Here is a 15,063-nt window from a genome sequence, read left to right as displayed (position 1 = left end):
ACAGTATCCTGGCATGCCTTCACTGCCTGTCAGGCCTGTAGCCTCTGGTCTTGTAGCTACCTGATGATGAAGTCCAGAGATTTTGCGCTCATATCTGATATGATAGCAGTGTCAGTGAACAGTGTTCCTCTCAAAAGTTACTGTAAATTTACACTGAATGTGTGTGGCTTGTGAACATGCTCGTTAGCACAAGGACCCCGACTTCCACCAGCATTCATCAGTTCAGACGTTCATAGCATCTCCCACACCTTCTGACAGCCACAGCACTGTGGTAGCCACATTACTGTGATCTCCACAGGATCGTGATAGCCACAGGACTGTGTTAGCCTTGTCTTGAACTACTGTACCATGAAGTATACCTGACACACACTCCTTTAGAGAAAGAGACAAAGAGAGGAAATTCTTTCAAAATGTTTTCCTATGCTTCTTATCTGATAGTGGCCACGGATGTTAACAAAGTCCAGGCACGGCAAGTTGTTTTGGTTTGATGGATATTTGTTATGTTTAGGTTTAAAGTGTTTTTGGGGGTTATTTTTCATTTAATGCTATTTGGCAATTGAAATTTCTTGCCCATCTGTTCCACAGTGTCTAAACATGCTAGTTTTTGCACCGAAATTAAATGCTTGCTGCCATGCTAATCGGAAAGGGGAAGGCACTCATTACCCTCTCCTCTGAGCCAATCAAGCACGCCATTAATGGCAAGGATGCGTTTACCAGCCCATTTATATGCAAATCAGAGCAAGCCCTCAAGGGACAAGCCCCTCCCCTCCCCCAGCCAGTCCTTGTGCCAGTGTTACTCAATTATTGTAGCTATTCCCATTCTGAATCCTAAATCGATAAAAGGTGCACCTTTCCCCTCTGTGAGCACAAGCAAAAGACCTCGCTTTGTCCGTTAAATAGGAACTTTATCAGTGGAACTTCAAAATGGTGTCAGGTGGCTCAGAGGCCAAGCTAGTTAATAGACCCAAGATCAAACATCATGATCATGATGGAAGATGCACTTAATCCGCTTGTTATAGGACAACAGGAAAGGATATAATTTAATTCCTTACAACTGTAGCCGGACCTTAAAGATGTGTGTAATGAATACGTGAGAAGCTAAAGGAGTTGTGGGGCTGACACGTTTGACAGAGGCACGGCATGTGCAATCATGCCTGTCACATCACCTCTGATCCTCTGAGACAACTTCCTTCTCTCAAACACACACACACACACACACACTCATAGGATTCTCTCATTGTTGTAAAGCAGAAATTGACAACAACACACACACACACGCTGGATGCATTACAGGACGGATGCTCTGTGTCAACGTGGATTCCCGCACCAGCTGTGCGGTCAGGGATCCAGTGAGCTGGCCTAGCGGCTGTGTAATAGCCACACTAATTCTGTTGTGACAGAGAAAAGAGATGTAACCCAGCGTCCCTCCCCACGGGGCCGGTCAGCGGGACGCCGCACCCTCAGCCTTCTTCGCTCCGCCTCTCACCAGCTGTCATCAGCCAGTCACCTGCACCCTGGAGGCCCAGGGGATCTGCACAGAGTATAATAAATGTCAGCACAGGGTCTAATAAATATCAGCACGGGGTATAATAAATATGCACAGGGTATAATAAATATGAGCACACTCTCCTGTGTTCTCTCTGTCCTTTTCTCCCTCTTTGTGCAAGTCTGTCCCCAAACTCCAGTGTAGTTTCCAATGAGTAATGAGTCTTTTCTCGTTAATCACTTCCTGCACACTTAGAAAGCCTCTTCTGATGCCCGCAGAGTGTGTTGCTTTACCTGAGCCATTTACCAGTGGATTAAGCTACTGCTTTGGTGTTCAGGTTGAAGCCGAATAGTGCTTTGTTTGTTTTCAAAGCAATTGATAAACATGAATGAAAGGTGACTCATGATTCTGATGGTACAGTGGGCGTGGCCAACTTATGTCATCTCGTATGTACAATCACGGTGCATTTAGTCACATGGAGCTTCAGACGGATTGCTGCTGGCCTCCTGAGTTTTGCTCATATGGTCATACTGTAATCTCAGTGGTGCAAACTAATAGCAAAATCTCTGAATGTTTTAGTTTTAAGGTGTGAAAGAAAATGCTTGCTGTCTCCTGTTTTTCTTTTCTTGCGGGGGATTTAAATCACAGCTTTTATGAAAGGATGCATTAGGCTGGTGAGATGAAGGTGATGAGGCCGGAATGAAGTCTTTTCAGAGCATCTGGCCGCATTCATCGACTCTCTAATTCGATCTCGGAGCGGCAGCGGCCGTTTAAGATGAAAGGAGGCGTCATGATGGAGGAATAAAGCCATTCTGTGTAAAATGCACGTGTAATCAGTCCAAGCCTGAAGCAGAAAAGCTTCACTTTCTGTCCATCTTCTCCTCCTCCTCCCCTAGTCTCTCCGTTCCTTTTCAGCTCCTCCTGCTTGGCCACACTCCTCCTCTCCGTTCTCCCTGTCTGCCACGCTTCTCCTCTCCTCTTCTATCCTGCCATCCTATGCTTTGTCTTCTCATGTTCATCCATCCTGCTACTCTTATCACCGTGCACCTCCATCCTGTCCGCTCTGGGGGTGCGTGTGAGCGTCAGGTGCCTGCTTCACCCACTAGCTGGCGTTGTTTTCGGAAGACACATTGCTTCACCCTCCGGGTGGTGCTGCCGCAGGTGCTGGGTTGCTGTGGAAAAAAAAATCTTGATCCAAACACTGTGAGAGCTTGTAGGCAGCGAGATCGATACGGAACGCACAGACAAAGGTAGCTGGAGGCTCTGCACAGTCAAAGTTTATACCGATTGGCCGAGGAGAATGAGACAGAGTTTTGGGCTTTGTGCCATAATGGTTTTTAAGGACATCACCTCAATCTCTCCGATGTTAAAGCATTTGTTTGGATGACCTCATGCTGCAAACGCCTGAAGCAATAAAACAGAAAGGGATGCATGTGGATAGAAATGTGTCTTTTATGGATGAGTTATGTAAAAGTGAGATTTACATGAGGAAATGCCGAGGAAGCCCACACGGATGCAGGGACCATATTCATCTGTGTCTCATCTCAATCTAGCAAGAATTCCATTGTAGTTGTTTAATAGTGAGCTGAGTGGCTTTGACTGGGAGCGATTATCTTAAACAGCGTGACTGGCTCTTACTGTGGTACTGACTGATTGACGGATTGGCAGGGAGCCCTTTGTTAAGTCTAACACAAATAAGCATCAAAACCTCAGAGATACCAGATTAACACTGTTAATCAATATTCATTACTTGTATTCTTTGGCTGTTGTGTGTGTGTGTGTGTGCGTACTGGAGCATGCACCAAACAATCTTGACTCCTTAGGGCATTGACCCTAAGGTTCAATAGCTTCGCTTTCAGCAAAAACCTTTGGATCTTTCCTTTTGAAGGAGAGCAGTAACTTTGGAGTAATTAAGAAAATCCAATCCAGTCTCGGTTCAATTTTGGCCCTAATTGAGGTACAACAGCTCTCTCGTGAGTGGCTGGCCTTTGTGAAGGTCCCTGACTGTGAGCTGACTGTTGCCGTGGAAGCTGGAGAGGAAGGACAGGCATACAAAGGGCCGTATCAGAACCGCCAATTACATTTTCATAATTGTATTTGGCCGAGTGGAGCCTGGGCTTGATTTGCAGGGCTTGATTTTCAGGGCTTGATTTGCAGCTGCAGCAGGCAGCAAGCAGGTCCTCGTCTGTCGTATTTGTGTCCATTTTTAACCTGTTGCAATTATTTGGGGGAAGATAAGGATCATAATCTGCGCATGTGGTTGAAATTCTGTATTCAACATCTGAGCATGTTTGTGTGTAGGCGCTTGCATGTGCATCGACCATACGCATGATGATTTATAGTTTCCTTAAGCAACTATGTTTTCTAAATGTGTCTTCCGGCCCTCCTCTGCACATCCATTGTCTATGTACAGGTCCGTGAACACGCATGTGTCATGTTTAGTTTCTGCCAACATCCCTCTGACATGTTCAGCTTCATATGCCAACAGGTACTCAATTATCCTCTGACAAGAAAACGTTCATATTAAATGTGCTGACGTGGGTTTGAAGGGTCCGTGAGATTAGCCGTGATTATCGTGACAGAGGCCTCAGAAACGGGCCTGTGCATGTGTTCTGTATATGTGTGTATATGTATTTATGTGAGTTAAAGATCAAGATATAGAAAGCAGAGGGCCGGTATGTTTACTGCTGTCTTTTGACTTATGAACTCAGTTTATGTGATTGTTTCATGATGGCAAATGCCTACGCAGACAATGTGTTAGGAAATGTTTTTAGCTAGCAGTATCACCAAGGAAACATAGTGTTCAGAACTCTTCCCCTAATGTTAGTCTTTAAAATATTTGAGTGCCCTTTAAAAGTATGCAGAACTAAAAAAAAAATGCCCACTGCTAACAATTACTGGAATCAAATATGGAGCTAGTTACTACATTGTGATAAGATGCTAACAGGCCTCCAATAATTTGTTAGCTCTTGCTCATTTTTTACCGTTTTAGCAGTCAAGGACAGAATGACCATTCAGACCCACTAAATCCCTTCACCTCCATCAGCATGAGAAAGAAAAAAATCATCTAATTCTTATTCGGAGTCTCCAAAATGTGACACACATCTACAACTCCCTAATTTCATTTTGCGACGTGAACGCCTCACGTGCGTGAGCTCCCTAATCCGCGTGTGCCGGTTCGAGCGGGGAAAGATTAGCCGCTTCCCCCTGCCGTATTATCTCACGTGCTACTTGCCCCGCGGGAGCGATGAAGAGGATTACTTTGCATTTCCCTCACCCCCAGATCCTTTCAACAAGGGGATTTCTCCTGTAATGCAACCACCAAATGCAGCCGGAGGAGGTGGTGCAGTGTGGTTAAATCCCAGCCAGCTGCTTTGCCATGAATGCCATGCAATCTGTAGTACTGACAGGGAAGAGTAAAGCGTGTAACCTTCTTCAGAAGGGGCCTTGGTAAGATCAGGCCTGTCCTGCTAAAGCTGTTTGTGGTCTCCTTCCTCTAAGACACTCGAGAGCTTGAGATCTTGACCTGATTTGATTCAACTGTATTAATGAAAACAGAAAACACACTGTTTGGGCATACTTGAACTAGAAAACTTGGATTTGAGAACAACAGAAGGTAGAAATACAGAAAACCTGCTTTATTTAATAGAAGAAAAGATGGAAGAGGCTGGAGTTAAATCATGCTGCCTCCCACAAAAGAACAGAGACAAGAAACTGGAACTCACACCCCTGTTCCCCACTGTACTCCACACCTCCCTCTGGCTCACGGGGTTCGGGTGTGTGTGTGTGTGTGGGGGGGGGGGGGGGGGGGGGGGGGGGCAGGTGTGGATTGGTTGAAGCATGCAGATGACATTTTTGTCAGGAAAATCTTAGGAAGCTGATATAAACAATATAGTATAAGAGCCTGGACCTTGTTTTACCAAGACACAGCATTTTATCTTTAAAATCTATTTAGAAAGGATTTAAAGTCAATTCCAATAAGGAGTCTGCTAGAATCTTTGCCCTCACATTCACTGTAGAAAAAAATACCAGGTGACAATAAGAGTGTAATGATATTGGCTACAACTCATTTGTGCTGCATCACTGGATACAAACCACAGAGATTGCAGAGACTGAGGGTAGACAATCAGATTATTATCTGATTATGAGATACCATTACACGGAGGTAGCTACAAAATGCACAAGCACTTGTGATATTTAACCGATGATCTGATGGGAAAATTATAACCACTGAAATGAATATCCCATGAATATCACAACACTTCAGCGCTGTTGTGTTTGGCTCAGACAAAACAATTTCCAATGAAGTAACCTTGTGATAGGTCATCAAGACGCTATGTAGCAGGTGTATAAGAAACATGTATTCCGTGGGCTGTGAGAAACGTTCCAGTAGTGTGGTTGGTTCATCAGGCTTGTGGTCTACAGAGGTTGTTATTGTGTGTGTTTTCTCCTCAGTCTAACTCGTGCAGATGAGGGGAGAGAAAGATGAGGCGCACGTGTTTCTGCCTGCATGGTGAACCTCGCCAACAGGAACGGAGCCTGGTGATGTAAGCGCTTATGAAATCTACATCCGCGAGATTCATTTTCTGCGGGGCACACAAACAGCGCCCCTCGCGAGGTCGTTGGTGCGTAACACCAAACACTGGAACAGAAATGACTTCATGGACACAGAGGCGAGTCAGCCATCAAGTCAACGCGAATAAATACTTTAATGACGACGTGCCGTCTCGTGCAGCCGCAGTGGTGACAACGTCTAGTCACGCAAAGCTTTCAAAGGCGCGAAAATCGGTTGATGAAATGTGATCCAATTACCTTCAATCCATCAACCCTCCTCTACGATTCCCCTGCGCTGCTGTTTTACGTCTATATTTCAACCAGACCGGCGAAACAGCCCCTTTCCCGCGGCCCAGTCGATATGAACCCACAGGCTTGCGCCGGTGCCGGTCCGGTGTTGTCACGTTATGTTCGCACACAGGGCAGGTTCACTGACAGTGATGCAAAAGGAAGACTGCTTTTCTGTGGTTTTGGTCACCATTTCACTGTTTATTGGTTCTGAACAGCCTGACCCAATCGGAGTCAAAGGAGGCGGGCTGACTGGAGCGCGAGCGGCGGGAGAGAGGCGGGGTCCGCTCTCGCGCGCTCGGTCTTTCAGCACCGTGGACAGCGACTCGCGCTCGACTGCGGGAGACACACTCGAGACACGGGGCTGCTCGCCGGAACGCGAGACTCGTATCTCCACCTCGTCTCTTCTGTTTCTCAAAGAAACGCTTCAGAGCACGTGCTAACACTTTTGCCCTCGTGTTTTTAGACCTCTTGCTACAGTTTGTGATGTTAACTCTTTTTTTTGTCGCTACACCAGTAGAAGGAAGTCACATCTCGGTGCGATGCCTCTCTTCCTCTGCGTCTAGGATCTTCTGAACCAAACAGAGCAATTTTAGGTGAGATCGCTTACGGTTTCTATCAAATGTTAGACGACGAGACTCGTTAACTCCCTTTGCTTTTGCTGAATTAAAACTAAACGTATTCTAGTTAAACCATTCGACCACGTTAAGCCGGATGTGAAACCGTCCTGCATAACTAACATGAAGTTTCTCAGTGTTTGTCTAGCCCCGGGCACGCTCTAATGCGTATTACACACCCCTCTGCTTCTTACCTTAGCGCTGTTGTTTTTTTTCTTCGGTTCACTGCCACTCAGACATTTTGGGTCCCATTTACTCAGAAGATGAGGTCTCTCTGTGACTTTTTAAATTGCACTTAAAAGCTTTCAGGAACGGGCAGGAAGCAGAGGGCCGCGAGAGCTAGTCTCCTCCCTGAGGGTGTACTCCTGTGCTGTGAGAACCCTTCTCTATGTCGTTGTAGTCGTCGCTGCAGAGAAATTTGAGTGTGTTCAAAAAGAAACGAGGACTTTGTAGAAGAACCTGGGCCGAAAAATGAAGAAGTTCCGGAAGGTTTTGGACGGGTTGACTACCTCGTCGCCCGTGAATGCCGGTGGATCACCGGCGTGCGGCAGTGCCGCTGGGACGCCCACTGCAGCACCGACTCCACGGGAGTTGGACATCCAGGAGACGCTGATGTCGGAACACTTCCAGATCTGTAAGGTGGGTGTCCCCTCCGCCCTGACGCACAAGATAATCCGTCATTTGACCGAGCGGTACGAGTTCAGCGTGTTGTGTGGCTGTTGCCTTCTGGAAGCGACTCTTACACCAGAACTGAAGTGCGTTCTGCTCCGGTGAGGTGCACGCGCAATGTTTACCAAGCGCTCGCGCAAACTTTAATGGGACTGAGTAAAGCGAGTGAATTGAGCATCTCCACCGTTCACACTCGGGGTACAGTACAGTATACCAATTTATCAAACGTATCACTAATAAACAACGATCATTAAACAAGCACAGTCATATTTAAATGTTTTGTTTGTAGTACAGAACCCTTTATTATGGCTATTTATAGAAGGCACGCGCCAGGCCACGCTGCAAAAACGCGCCGTTCATCTGTTGATTACCGACTGTCATGCCACGCTGTTTATTGATTTGTTTGTTTGCTCTCTCAAATAGTTTTTTTGCTTTGTTTGTGGCATGCACGTCAGTTCTCAAAACCCCGCGTGTAGTGTTCCTCAGTAGCGACTAACTGCGAAACCGCAGTCTGTCATCTAAGTAAGCACAGAAAATATGTTAATGAGGTATCACCGGGACAATTCACCGCCTCGAACAGCGGCAGTGATCAACGAACAGCAGCATCCGTCTGAATATGACATAACCCGGTGGTTATTCCATTATATAAAAAGAGCATAGTGTGAGAGCCTGCGGTAGACTTAAGACTGGTGTGATTTTTCGTGGAACTATTTTTAGCCTGGCGCCCACCCCCCCTCCCCCCATCCATTGCGGCTGAATGGGTTGTTTGAAGCTGACTGCAGCGATTGTGCTTAGGTTCGGTTCGGAAGCAGTTCTAGCCGAATTATTCCATATTCCAGAAGGGATTTTCAAGGAATAAATGGTACCAACACTGATATTTCCACGCTTTATATATATATATATACCGACGCATGTCCTGCCTGGCGGCCTCTCCACGGGGAGGGCTGTGAAACTTCTCGCGTCCCCCGCTCCTGCACGGACTGGCTGTGACACCCTCGAGTTTTCGCTAACGTAGGCAAGAGTGCGTTACCACCTATGGCAGCAATGCCAGCATCAGAGATGTCGCAGGCGCTTGCCAGGGTCGTGTAGTATTACGTGATCGACAAGGTTGACTAGGCACATAGGTTTAGTTATGCTGACTTTCTTTACTATAGGCTCATCAGTGCTGACTTGCAGCTAAAACTGTTCATTTATATTTAAATATTAGATTTGAAGAATACTGTTTTCTTTCTTCTTTTACTTGTTGATTCTTGTATAGAATAAAGTAAAGAATACATGCAGATTATAAAGATCGCTGTGGTGCTTTAAATAACCACCAGTTCTTTTACAATCATGTTTGACTGGAACGATTGTAAAATAGCAACGAGGTAGTGGACAAGAGAATACGTGAAATCCCAAGGAGCCTGGTACACATATGGGAAGACGCTGGCGAGCCCTGGACACGGAGATCTGGACCCGCTCCTCCTGTTCCCGGGATGCGAGAGCAGAGGTCGCCGCTGGTTCCAGTCACGTCCTCTGACAAGCGCTCGTGTCATGGCACGTCATGTTTCATGAGCCCCGCACCACAGCGACGGCTCCGTTTGAAACGGCGTCTCCTGTATGTGGCCACTTGGCGGTCAGAGTGCAGCCGGTCTGCACCGGATATGCTGCGAGTCAGGTGCTACGCTACCGTGTTTCTCACATGTGATGCATGAAAAACAATGAGTGCACGTAGATGAAATGTGAGGATGTTGCAGATGGTCATTGCACAGGTGTGATAATTGCACAGGTGTGATCATTGCCCAGGTTCATTCGGTACATTTGATCTGGTTGTGATTTTCTGCTTCACTGTCAAAATTGATGTGGGAGTCAGAAATCAGAAATGAAATCCAGGAACAATGAACGATGTATTAATGGTTTCTTCACTTTTTTAAACAACTGTGTAGCAGCCACTAATTACTGTTGTGGTGACAGAAAGCGCCTTCACAGTGTGGACATGTCGTTGCCATTCAGTGTGAAGGAATCTGATGTTGTTTATTAACCCTCTGAGGCCTAACACATCACTGATGATGTAAAAACACTGTAGTAGTTACATATGAATATACAGTACTGCATATCAACAACTTTATGTTCATTAATTACAACTGCTGAACATAACTCTGGACCCCAAAAGAGCTCTACGCTTGTACTGAGCTGTGTGTGACATTAGCTTCACAGCAGACGTCTGCACTAGCCTGGGCAGCCTGGTCCAGGATCTTGGCAGTGATACACTGATTTTAGTGGAAAAAACATAAACAGTGCTGTAGTGTAGCTATTTGTACCTGCTAGGGTCTAAAGGTGTGATGTTGAATCGAATATATGGCTGGTGGGTGTGTGTGTGTGTGTGTGTGTTGGGGGGGGGGGGGGGCATAGTTTAAAAGTGACCTGGAAAAGGTAAAAGCAAGTGAGTCACAGTGGTTTTCTTGTCAAACTTGTCAAAGTGTGAGCTTGTGTGTTATATAATTGTAAAGCATATTAACACAGAAACACTTGCAAACTTGTGTTATATAGCTGTAAAGGGTATAACACATTCCTGCACTGACACACTTCTTTGTTCTTTCTTATGTCTTTCATTGATACAGTAGATACAGTAATTCCTTTCATTCTTCATAGTTGTAATCTGTCTTTGTAGATATAGTTATAATCTTTGCATTCTTTAGATACAGTTGTAATCTTTCTTCATGCCAGTGTATTCTTCCTTACTCCGTTTCTTCCTTCTTTCCTTCCTTCCTTCCTCCCTCCCTCCCTCCCTCCCTCTCCCATGTGTCCATTTCGTGATAAGCCCAAGAGTGCTCTCAGAAGCAGCCGTGCTGGATTCTAGTTAATACTTCACAGCCCACTGCTGTAATCACCTACAAATGAAGAGGCCTGTTCAATCAATCCCTCTCACCTTCTCAAACATTCCCTCGCTCCACTCTTCTACTGCTCCCTCCTTCATACGTGAATGACTCACACTATGAAATTGTGAGTGGACTGATTGGAGTGGGCTATTGTGTGAGACATAAGCAAGTGTGTGTGTGTGTGTATGTGTGTGTGTGTGTGTATGTGTATGGGTGTGAGGTGGCACACCCACATACAACAGCATGACTCAATCAGGTTTTGTCTTTTAAGATTGGTTTTCTTCCACCCCTGGTAGAATTAGTTGTTCTCCAATTCTTCATTAGATATGTTTGACATTTCAGGCTCCGAAGGGTATGGCAGGTCACATCTAGAACATATAATCCAGGAGCAGATTATCTGTTATTCTGAGTCCGTTAAAACCTTGTTTTTTCTTCAGTCCAGTAACAAGTTCAGTGCTCATGTAACGTGAGAGGTTCAGTGGTATATGCCTTGTTTTATGAGTTTCCTACATCATGTGTTTATCTATATCAGACTGCTGTGCTTGGTGCAGAACTGCACAGAACAATAAATCTATGAGCTTGTTAATTAAATGATTTGATTTTGGACATTTTCAATTCCTTTTTGAAGAAAGGTCATTGTTTGCGTCACCTTGGAATTGTAGGTTCCTTTCTCTTGTTGATGTTTTCCTGGTAGTAACAGCTCTGCGTGAGACTTGTATATTCCCTTCAGGATATTTTTAATTTGAAAGTCTTGCATAATGTTCAGTATTTTACATTTGGTTAATTGCTAACACATACATTCTGATACTCTGAACACAAATCCACATACATTTATTTTCAGTTTCTAATAAGAAAGTTTAAGACATTATTTCCACTTAATACAAAAAACAAGACCTAAACTAATTTTATTCATGCATTATCTTAAAGTACAGTTAACTGTATATTGGCATTAAGAAAGTCTTCCCATTAAAAATACAAACTTCAGTCACTACAGCTTATAGTATAGATCACAAATAACACATGGATGTCATGATTTATAACTAACAACTTTAAATATTACCTGGAATCAACCAGGTATACAATGGATTGGGGCAAACCAACTTTATAGAATGTTGTATTAATTGAATGTTAGTATCATTAAAGATGAACAGTAAACAACTGAGAACTGTTTTTCTATGGCTAGTTTGTGATTTTTGTATGCTTTTGTGTTTTGTGTTTTTATTCACATAGCTGCCCTACCATAAAGGGGCTTTTGATTAGAAAATGGACATCCATCTGGTGGGTCAGGTGCCTCTACCACTGGCCTTACCCACTCAGAGACCTGCTACAGAACAGGATACTACACATCCTATAGGCCAACAGGGCAAGACTCCACCTGATGAAAAAATGTTTTATTTTTCCTATTTTAAGATAATATACATTCATATTCAAGCTTAAATGACTGATTGTACATTGTTTAAAAAGTAATTGAGACAACTTCTCCAACAGGAGAGATAAAATTTTAGCTTACTACAAAATCAGCTAAGTACAAAATTAATAAAATAATTTTAGTTGCTTAGCTAGGCTAGGCTACGCTTAGCTATGCTCATGCTTAACTAATTTTTGTGATTGATTACTAATTGGTATATTATCATAATCATTTCTAGGATTTAATTGTATTATTATCATTATTTATAAGATATGAGTCTTGGTATCCCCAGTCTTCCTGTATTACAGTAATCACACTATGTTTGCTTCTCTTTCTTGCCTGGGAGTCTTTGTAAACTAATATTTACTATATTTACTCATGCCCATTCTACAAAATGCTCTATAATGGTGTCAGGTGTTTTTATGGCTGAAGGGGTTTTTCAAGCCCTCTCTCTGGCAATCTTGTCATTTGCACTGAGCTGGGAGACACGTGTGACCTGAGAAGTTTTTTTTGTGTGTGCCTGCAGACATCTTGCTGTCAGTGGGACACGTGTGAATTCTGACTTATGCATGCGTGTGATTACACCCTAACTCGCAAAATCAAGATGCTTCAGGGTTCAAAAGTGTTGGGCCTGCCACAGTCATATACGCACAAACACACATGCACACAAGAACGAAGACACACGTGCACATTCACTATTACATGCCGGTTTCTCCTGTGTTTGGTCTGCACCGGTTTCAAATTCCCAGTTGTTTTTTAATGCTATATTATTACAGATATTGTGATATGTAATCTTATATTATGGGGTAACCCATTACAACCCATATGCCGGAGGGTTGAGAGGGTGATTGCTGGGGTTGATATGTGGGTTGTGTCATGTAGGCCAGTGCAGATTAGCAGGGCCAGACCTGCTTTAAAGTGGGCTGAGGGATCCTGTACGGCTCCAGTGGAGAAACGGCACAATTACTGACCCACTAAAATTACCTCATTTTTATCAGGTCTTCAGTGACTGATGTTCACAGATACACAGTACTCTAACTCTCTCTGTCACTCTCTCTCTTCTACTTGTAGCTATACTCTTAAAGCCTTAAAGCCCTTTTATATGTTGTTGCCCGTGTGTGTGTGTGTGTGTGTGTGTGTGTGTGTGTGTGTGTTGGGGGGGGGGGGGGGTGGTGAGAGTATATTTCACATTGCCATTATATATAATACATTTAACATCCATCAGTCCTTTGCTGTGATTTTGTGAGCATGGCTGAAGTTGTAGGTTATTCTGTGGATGATACAGCATGTTGAATATGTTTAGCATTTGTTTGTGTCAAAGGGAGGTGTAACAGTATGTTACACCTGTGTGGCTGTGTGTGAGAGTGCTGTGCAGTGAGAAGAGCATAGCTGAGTGTGTGTGTGTGTGTGTGTGTGTGTGTGTTGTGGGAATCTATTTTTAGATTGCAAGGATTAGACTCACCCTCTCTCCAAAAAGAGGAAATGGACTGAGTGGGAGGGTAGGAGAGAGCCAGGCCATTGTGTGTGTGTGTGTGTGTGTGTATGTGTGCGTGTGTGTGTGTGTGTGTGTGTGTGTGTGTGTGTGTGTGTGTGTGTGTGTGTGTGTGTGCGTGTGTGTGTGTGTGCGCGTGTGCGTGTGTGTGTGTGTGTGAGAGAGAGAACAAGAGAGAGAATGATAAAGAGAATGATACAGAGAAAGAGAGAATGATACAGAGAGAGAAAACGATAGCATGTATGTTGCTTGTTTTCTCAGTCTCTCTACAGTGCAGAGTTCTGTGTCTGTGCTGGGACTGCACTCTCTCTTTCTTTCTCTGTCTCTCTTTCTTTCTCTCTGTCTCCCTCTCTCTCTTCCCCCTCTCTCTCCCTCTCTCTGTCTCTTTTCCCTCTCTGTATCTCTCTGTTTCTCTCCCTTTCTGTCTTATTCTCTTTCACTCACTTACTCATTCAAGCACACACGCACATACATACTAACATACATGCCCAAAAACACCTCCATGTTACAGTAACCCTGAAGACCTGTGTTATGACTTTATTCTTACACATATTTTTACAGTAAAAACAAAAATGAGTGCATGAGAGAAGAATCAGCTATCCTGAGTGTGAAATATGTATGAGGTCTTTGGAGATTGGGGCTAGTGGATATATTTTTCATCCTCTCTGCGCTCTATGTATATTTAATGGCGAATGACTCGTGCGTGGCCCTGCATGGAGCCTGTTAGCAGGGACGGCCCTCCTCTGTGGATGTATGGAGGTCCCGGGGGTTCTGTGTCTCCTTCCTGCCCCAGGTGGCTGTACCCTGCCGGGGCAGACAGGAGGTCAGCGCCCCCCGAGTGTCAACCCCTCCAGTCCAGCCTCTGATTAAAGGATCTGGGGCTGCCAAGCCCAGACCACCCACCCTACCTGAAGCAACGGGAGAGTAGTGAGTGAGTGAGTGTGTGTGTGTGTGTGTTTGTGTGTGTGTCTGTTTAGCTCATTAAGTTCATGTTGATGAGCAGCCGTGCACACCAAGCTAGCGAAAGTGCTACAGCTACGATGCATCGGTCCCAAAGAACCATGGGTAAACAACCGCACTCCGGTTCTGTTGAAGCTTCTTCACAGTGTTTGCAGTGTTGCCATTTTGCCTCACACCAAATGTGTATGTTTCCCAGGACTCAAAATTCCCAGAATTCCCATTCGGCCTGATGTGACTGCTCAGTGAGAAAGCCAGTTTAGAGCACATAGAGTGCTGCCTCGTTCAAGTGTAGAGCTGTATCTCCACTCTGTTTGACTTCCTGTTGTGATGTTTTCACTGTGAGCAAGACATGAGATGAAACCCAAGTTTACTTGCTCCACAGTGACAGTTCAAATGTGACAACGCTTTCAGTGACAATTATAGCGTTCACAGTTGAAAGCATCATCACAGTTGAACTGAGTGATTATTTGGACTTTGATAAGATTTAGAGCTTTTAGTTTTCATGCTTTGAGAATATACCCAATAACAGATAAATGTGAGCTCACCAGCCGAATATATTTTATATAGAGAGACGAATTAAATTAAAACATAATTTTCCCTCTCAATGAGCTCAAATGGATGGAATTCTAAATTGAGGAAATTTCACATCAGCCACATGCAGCCACCATACACATCAAATGTGACCTTCAAAGTTCAGATCTTCTCAGTATCATCCAGCCTACCAAAATATT

At 44.4% G+C, this 15,063-nt stretch overlaps 1 protein-coding gene across 1 annotated transcript in view; it reads left to right on the top strand.

The window, feature by feature from the left end:
- The first annotated feature begins 6,616 nt into the window (after positions 1-6,616).
- Positions 6,617-15,063, top strand: part of LOC143511536 (uncharacterized) — a 139,260-nt gene continuing 130,813 nt past the window's right edge. Inside the window, exon 1 of the mRNA XM_077001139.1 lies at positions 6,617-7,584. Coding sequence (XP_076857254.1) covers positions 7,417-7,584 — 168 coding nt within the window. The 5' untranslated portion in view covers positions 6,617-7,416. The remainder of the gene's footprint in view (positions 7,585-15,063) is intronic.

This window comes from Brachyhypopomus gauderio, chromosome 4 (assembly GCF_052324685.1).
Source record: "Brachyhypopomus gauderio isolate BG-103 chromosome 4, BGAUD_0.2, whole genome shotgun sequence".
NCBI lineage: Eukaryota > Metazoa > Chordata > Actinopteri > Gymnotiformes > Hypopomidae > Brachyhypopomus > Brachyhypopomus gauderio.
Note: the sequence above shows the minus strand (reverse complement) of the source record. Positions and strands in the feature narration are given on the sequence as shown.